Source organism: Ursus americanus, chromosome 33 (assembly GCF_024610735.1).
Source record: "Ursus americanus isolate L20-20 chromosome 33, mUrsAme1.1.p, whole genome shotgun sequence".
Classification (NCBI taxonomy): domain Eukaryota; kingdom Metazoa; phylum Chordata; class Mammalia; order Carnivora; family Ursidae; genus Ursus; species Ursus americanus.
The window spans coordinates 12,677,234-12,685,325 of NC_142159.1; the positions used below are offsets into that span (position 1 = coordinate 12,677,234).

Consider the following 8,092-nt stretch of genomic DNA (forward strand, 5'->3'; position numbering starts at 1 on the left):
GGAAGAGAAAAGAAGAGAGAAAGAAAAGAAAGAAAAAAAGGGAGGGGGGGTTGTCTGGCTTCCTGGCTGGCTCAGTCAGTGGAGCATGTGACTCTTGATCTCAGGGTTGTGGGTTCAACCCCCACAGGGCGTCAGGTGGCTCAGTTGGTTAGGAAGCTAACTCTTGATTTCGGCTCAGGTCATGATCCCAGGGTTGTGAGATCAAGCGAGCCTATTTAAGATTCTCTCTCTCCTCTCCCTCTGCTCCTACCCACCTCTCTCCCTCCTGCTAAAAAAAAAAAAAAAAAAAAAAAAGTGAAATCTTTTTGGAAAAAAAAGTGAAATCTTAAAAAAAAGTGAAATATTAAAAAAAAAGCTAAACAAAAATCTATGAAACAAAATATATGCATGATAAACTCAGGTCAGTATCTGGTCCTGGTTCTAATATTGTTACCTCTTCAAAACATTAACCATTAAAATTTAAGATATTCCTAGTCTATCTTTGGTACAACTGTTACATATAGTCTTACTTATCTACATTAACTTGTTACTTTCATATATTTAGACTAATACAGTCTCCTGGTTTTAAATAAAGGGGGGAAAAAAACACCAGAAACCAAACAAGGCTAATTGATATTCCTTATACCAATACTCAGTACTGAGCACTGAGGGATAAAAGCCAAGTCTCAAAAAAGACGACAGAATTAAAAGTTCCAATAGAATTCACAAACTGATGCCCTGAATTAAATTTAGATGCCTGTTGATTCACACTTGAAAGGTTTGTAAATGATGTTATTTTCCTTCAGAAACTCCCTTTCCATTCTCTACGAGAGTCTCTAAAATGGGTGAACTCATCTTAACTTACCCCTCACTTGATCGAAATCTTAATTAACGCTTTAATCACACTTCCCAGCCTCCCTAACGCATTTCCCTTTACGGACTCACGAATTCCCTATCCAGGTGACACCTGACACTGAGGACCCACAGCACTAATGAAACAGGAAGTGGCAAAGTCTTGCTCATCATCCTTTTACCGGCTTCTCAGCATCTCCGTAAGCATCCTTTCAAACCAACTGTACTTTTCAGGATCAGCCAGGTCCTCCCCAGTGCCTCTTTCCTCTCATTATTCATATTGTGTTAGGCTTCTCATTGGTTCAGTCCCCTACCTCAGCAGCCTCTTGTCTCTTCCCCATCTGGGGTCCCATTCTCTCCGAACTTTACGGTTAACCAAAACTGTGACCCCGGCCTTTACAAAGAGTAGCACTGTCAGGTGTTCAGGAATAGGTGAGACGTGCAGAAAGAACAGAGTTCCCACGAATTTCACATTTTACATTCATTTTTATCTCCTGGATTTTCCCCTCTGGAAACCTCAAAGGAATGGCAAACCAATTAGATCCAAGGTCACACTGTCTTAATGTTGAATTCGTTTTTGTTCCATTTTAAGAACAAAGTTCTCAGCATCATTTCCTACAGAAAATGTATCTCGTTTGTGTTAAAAAAGGAGGCTGAAGACCACCACTGATACAAAATATACAGAACTCACTTTATACCGGCAAAACAGTTGAGGGTTTGCCCATCTCTGAGGGTTTGCCCATCTCTGAGATCCGCACCCTCCCAAATGCCACTGAGAAGCTGCTGAACAGACAGCAATCCAAAACACAGGAAGTGTTGGGAGAACAAACGAGGCTGGGAAAATTGTATGTACGAGCAAAAACCTAAGTTAAGTTTTTGAAGTCTCATCCTCAGCTTTTTTTTTTTTTTAAAGATTTTATTTATTTATTTGACAGAGATAGCCAGCGAGAGAGGGAACACAAGCAGGGGGAGTGGGAGAGGAAGAAGCAGGCTCATAGTGGAGGAGCCTGATGTGGGGCTCGATCCCATAACGCCGGGATCACGCCCTGAGCCGAAGGCAGGCGCTTAACCGCTGTGCCACCCAGGCGCCCCCATCCTCAGCTTTTAAATAACTTGTCTCCTTGGCACTACGGATTTGAATCATTCCTGGCTCCTTCTTTCAAAAGTATCAGTCTACCTACTATTTCCTGAATGATGAGTTTACAAATAATGTCAAAACTAACATTCCTCTCTCTCCCTCTGTCAAATAAATAAATCAAATATATTTTTTTAAAGCCCTAACACTCCCATTCTTGGCTATTCCCAATCCACCTACTCCACCCACTTTTTTAAGGTCAAGTCCAAATCTACTTCCATCTTTCCCCCATCTCTCAGCTTAATTCGAATTACACTTGACTCCTTAAGCATGTACCATCTTGTGTTATTGGTTTTTTTCCAATAAAATTTACAACCCTAAAGACAGGAAATGTTTAATAATTTCTTATAACTTCCATAATACCTTATTCAGTATCAGGCACCTAATTCATTCCAATAAATGCTTTAAGTTACAGTTAATCAGATGGAAGGGACCTTAATGACGACCTAGCCCAAACCCTTCTTTTACACCTTGCTTATATGAATTATGCTTGACAATCAGAACTCCACCATTTACTTTTTTAAGAGCAATGGTTCTTAAACCTGTGTCAGGAATCCCCAGGAAAAAAGACTCACATAGAACTTCTTTATGTAATTTTAAGGATTTACAGAATCCCCTGAATCCTATTAATGAAGCCCACATTTAAGAATAATATATTGTCATTTTAAAAAAAGAATATATTGTTATCAACAAAAATAAGTCTTTACTGTGTGCCAAGCCCTATTCCCAATGTTTTCCATAGAATGGTGTATGGCTAGATCACATTTCCCAGCCTTCCCTGCAATTATATGAAGCCTTGTCTTCACGTTCTCCCCAGTGCAACGAGAAAGGAAGTGACAGGCAGAACTTCTGAGCTAGGGCCCTTAAGAGACATGTGCCTCCTACATATTCTCCACCTCCCACTGGCTATAAACAGGACTTCCTAGCCACCAACTTTGACAGCTTAGGGGAGTTCAATGCTCTGGGGGTTGATGGAAAAACAAGTTGTTAGCGCTTTGGTCCCTAAATGACTCTAAGGAAGAATGCCACCCCAGTGTCTAAAACACTCTCCTTGGACTGCTAAGTCAGAAAGGAAATAAACTTCCATCTTGTGTGAATCATTGTTTGGGGTGAATTATTTATTAAAGCAGCTCAGACTATCCTAATTCATACATACAGATTAGCAGCTAATCCCCTCAGCAACCCTATAAAATTGTTGTTATCATTATTATCCCGATATTAGAGGTCAGGAAATGGAGGCGCTGAGAGTTTAAGACACTTGCCTGACACACTATTGGAAGCCAGAGTCAAGCCAAGCAGTCTGGCTCCAGGGTCCACGCGCACTGGAAATCCTGCCAAATATCTCAAAAGAAACAGTTATCCTTGTGTGTTATGCCACCCTGCACCAAACTAATTTTTTACAACCAACACCCCAATCCCAGCAGTTCAGTGACCACTGCCCACAGGGACTGTCCTGGTTCAAAATCATGCACCAACAAGTTTAAATTCCAGCCCATAAGGGGAGCCTGGGTGGCTCAGTCAGTTGAGCATCCCCACTCTTTGGTTTTGGCTAGGGTGGTGATCTTAGGGTCATGGGATGGAGCCCCAAGTAGGGCTCTCCGCCCAGCAGGCAGTCAGCTTCTCTCCTTTCCCCTCTCCCTCCGCCCCTCCCCCTGTTCACAAGCGCAAGAGCACTGGCATGGGCTTGCTCTCTCTCAAATAAATCTTTAAATAAATAAATAAATAAATGCCAGCCCATAAAACTAAACTCTACAAACGGATTCCTTCTATGCGGAGATCAGAAACACCATTGCATCATACCAAAGCTACTAGTGGGACTGGGGAGGCAGCAGTGTCGACAGGAGTTGGGCTTATACAAGCCAAAGAAAAAAACAAAGATCAGTCATTTTCGATTTCTCTCATTGTGTGGTTCAATAATTAATAGTTTTGCTTAATACAGAGATCTTGGTTCCCAAAGTCTGAACATGGCCAAGAAGAAATATTGATGGAAATATGGCAGGTATAAGAAAAGACTAGAAGTACTACAAACTAGAGGGAGGGAAAAGTAGGTAGATAAAACCACACAGGGTTTAGTAGCAAAACACCAAGGTTTGAGACTCAGACTGTGAGGATCTAAGTAGTTCCCAATTCCAAAGCATGTCAGACACATATATAAACAGCAAAATGCTAAGAAAAAAGGAAACAATCTCATTTCAAATATCTGGCACCCTCTTATTTTCCAAGCACTTAGAACAATAGATAGACTTTACCTTCAAGAAACTATCTAGAAGGGGAGATATGCATATAAATATGTACATACAAAACAGACACATACTTAGCATCTATTTTCTGTGTATCAGAAACTGTCCTAAGCTTATTACATGCTCCATATATCAACCAATTTATTCCTATGAGCTTGGTCTATTAATATCCTAACTGCACAGATGAGGCATGGAGAGGTTTAAGTAGTGTGTAGTAAGTGGACAAAGTGGACTTGAAATTTTAATTACATTCAAATTATAAGGTACCTTATGCCCTTGCTAAAGGATCGGAACTTCACCCTATTGGTTAGTGGTTCCCAACTACGGTTGGTATACCAGAATATATACACCTACCATATACCGGATATACACCACCCACCTATACACTAGGTGGGGAAGAAGGCATTCCCACTGTTGAGGATGACTGCCTTTGTAAGCGACTTTTACTACTGCGAGGGTGCCCCACCCTCTGGGTGTTGGGGTAAACACACACAAAGGAGAATGCACTGATCCAGGGGATGGGGAGCCACGGGACTCAGGGGCAGAGAACTCCAAAAACACTCACCAGGAAGGCAATGTAGCTGTGAGTCCAGTCACACTAGTTACTAAGGCCCTGGCCTACTTCTCAATTTAAAGCTACCTATACAGGGAAGCTCAATATCGTTTTCACTCGTGTGCTTTAAGTGTAGATAACAGTTTTTGGCTACACACTCAGATACCTCTTGGCAGAAAAATTAACACTGTTTAACATAAAATGCTGAACAACCATGACCTCTGTCCCCTCACTGCTTTCAAAGTAACTATATTTACCAGGGTATCTTTCCCCATTTGCATTTCCCATATATAGGTTTCAAGAAGAAATCAAGAATACTCTTTAACAAAAAAAAAAAAAAAAGAAAGAAAAAAAAAAAAAGAAACCTCTTTACCACAATTTACCTGGCCCTGCCCTTTTTTTTTCACTTGGAAACAACTATCCTGGTTTATATCAGTACAACATTTTACCTGTGCAGAATCACAGGGCAGCAGAAAACATTTCACCTCTTATTTCACAAAGGAAGAAAATAAGTCTCAGAAAAGGAAAACAACTTGTCCAGTGAGTACAGAACTGTGACTTGAACCCTGGGTCTCTGCCACTAAGCCCTGTGAGAAAGGCTTACAATTAGTGGTAAGCAGGATGCTTTTAGGTGAATTACAACATTTTTTACTTTAATAGTTATGCACAGGAGAAATAAAATCACCACACCTCATCAGTTTCAGATATTACTGCAAGATGTATTCAGTAAATAATAATACACATCCAACACAAATATGGAAAACTGGGAAGCAGTATACAATCACTCCAGTTTGAGAAACAATGTACCATGCCCCTCTCCTTCTAATTGAAGGGTTAAATTAATAGTAGGCAGAGCATTAAGCATGGATCTCTTCCTCTCTAATTCATACACTTCATTTCTTTTTCTTGTCTTGTTGTCTTGGCTAGGAGCTCCAGGACAAGGCTGAAAAGAAACCATTACTGCTAGTATCCTTATCTGATTCTAAATTTAATGCTACTTCCAAAATCACCATTAAGTATCATGGGGTTTTTTTTACAACTTTAATAGATACACTGTTTTTGAGTTTATGGAAATTCCTTCCTATTCCTAGTTCAATAAAAATTTTTGAACACTGATCTGTGACCCGCCCTTCTGCTTTCCACCAGTCTTACTTTCTCTTATTTCAGGATCCTTCCTACATCCTCTGCACTTCCCAGTACTGTATCTGCCACCCAAACAGAATCTTTGAAGATATTCTGGGGGTTCTATACCTGTCTGCTGTTCCAGTTCCCCGAACCAAAATGTTTCTAACACCGATAACAGAAAGAAAATCCTAAAACATTGTTCCGATCATGTCTTCTCTCCCTTCTCTCAAAGACACACTTCAGTGTTTTCCCTTCTTTAAAATATAAACTCAAGGGAAAAAAAGAACAAAATTGTTCTAGATTCCTGTTAAATTTCCAATTCTGAGCCTAGCTCTGAATAAGCCTGCGTAACTATGTGACTATGAGAATCTCAAGGATTTTGAAGTTTTGAGGGAGGCAGCTGGAGCCAGATGTTCCGAACTTCTCTCTCCTTTGCTAAAAAGAAAAATATTAAAGAAAATAGGAGAGAGACAGGGGTAATACCTGTAAGCAAATAAGGTAGTTCCAGGAAAGAGACCAGAAGGGACTATCAACCCTTTAAAGCCCAAGCAACTTATGAATTCTTTCCCTCATCAGTTTTTCTTTCAAAACAAAAGGGCACACACAATCTTTCCCGAGGCAGCAACACCGAAGGGAGCAGCCAAAATGTTGCATCATACAAACCACTCCGAGTTTAAGAAACAAGAAACCCAGATGGTGGTAAAATACCTAACGCAGGAAAACCCAAGTTGGGAATCTCGGTCTTTCCCGGAAGCCCAGGAATGTCTGCTGTTTTAAAAAAAATTTTAAGATCGCATCGAAAATTTAAGTTAAGAGTTTCATGCCAGCGGGAAGCGAAATGCTCTTTCAGAAAGCGTTCCAAGAAGTTGGGTTCATCATCTCCCGACTAAGGGGTTTCGGCCGGGCCGGGGGAGACCCGGAGGCGAGGGTGGGCCGGGGTCGGGCCGGCGCTGGGGCGGGAGCGGGGCTGGGGGTGACGGGGCCCACCCCCACGCGGGTCCTGCGGGCAGCCGCGCGTCCCACCCAGACGCGGGACGACTGTCTGTCGTCCGCCGGAGCCGGCGCGGCTGAAGGCGGTGACCGCCGCTCCGCGTGCCGGCTGCCGGGGGTCCCGGTGCCGCCCCGGCTCCCTCGACCGGCCTGGGCGGCGGGAAGGCGCGGGTGGGCCCGAGACAATGGGCCGGGGGCGCGGGAGCAGCTTCTCTGGGCCGAGGGGCGGGCGCCGCGCGAGGGCGCAGAGGGGGCGCCGGGGCCGAGGAGCGCCCGGGGCGCAGGGACACCGCCCCCCCACGGCCGGCGGGGCGGACGCCGGGGGCTCCGCGCGGCGGGACGGCGGACAAGCGCTCACCTTGACGAAGAGCTCGATGACGGGCTCTTTGTCCTCCTCCTTCAGCCCGTTCAGCGGCATCGACAACGCCATGGCCGGCTCGGCTGCGCTCCGTGGACGGCGGCGGCGGTGGCTGCTCCTGCTCCGGGGCTGCTCGGGTTGAGGGCTCCCGCCGCGCTGCGCCTCCCTGGACAGTCCCGGTGTGGAGCTCGCCTCAGCCTCGCCTGCCCAACACCGCCCCACGCCCCGCGCGCGACTCGGAGGCGGCCCCAGCCTGAGCCGCTTCAAGCCGCGGGGCGGGGCCCAGGGGCGGGGCTTCGTCGGGGCGGGGGCGGGGGCGGGGGCGGGGCCAAGGCCTGCGCCTCGGGACTCTGGAGGAAATGGGGAGGTGGAAGCTTGGGGGGTGTGGCCTCGGGCGGGGGCGGTAAAGAAGCTCAGGCTTGGGCAGTAGGTGGGCGGGACTCCGAGCCACGCCTCCCGAGGGGGCGGGAGGGAAATTCCCCCGGGGGCCGGAGCCTGACACCGCCTCCCGCCGCGGCGCGGGCCAGTCTTCGCAGCTGCTGCTGGCTCCCTGCCCGGTGACCTCATGCCTTCGGCTGGCCTGGGGAGGCGAGGAGGCGCCTCCCGCTCTGTCCCCCCGCTGCAGCCCACTGGATTCAGCCCTTTCCCGTAGCAGCCACCTCCCCAGCCTCTTCTGCTAGGAGCTGCCTTTCGGAGGGACAACTTTTTGTAAAGTTTTCATCCCCTTAGAAACACCTTTCTTTTTCCTCCTCTGACTTCTCCTTTTTTCCTTTGACTCTCCCGTCACTTCTATCTTGGGAGCCAGCGTATTGACAAATATTTATGAAGACTATCTATGTTCCGGGTCCTGGGTGGTGAAC

General features: G+C 45.8%; 1 protein-coding gene across 1 annotated transcript in view; it reads right to left on the reverse strand.

Annotated features, from left to right (window-relative positions):
• Window positions 1-7,479, reverse strand: part of CLIC4 (CLIC family member 4) — a 71,349-nt gene extending 63,870 nt beyond the window's left edge. Inside the window, exon 1 of the mRNA XM_045782685.2 lies at window positions 7,233-7,479. Within this exon, the coding sequence (XP_045638641.2) occupies window positions 7,233-7,304 (72 nt within the window). The 5' untranslated portion in view covers window positions 7,305-7,479. The remainder of the gene's footprint in view (window positions 1-7,232) is intronic.
• Between the last annotated feature and the right edge of the window lie 613 nt (window positions 7,480-8,092).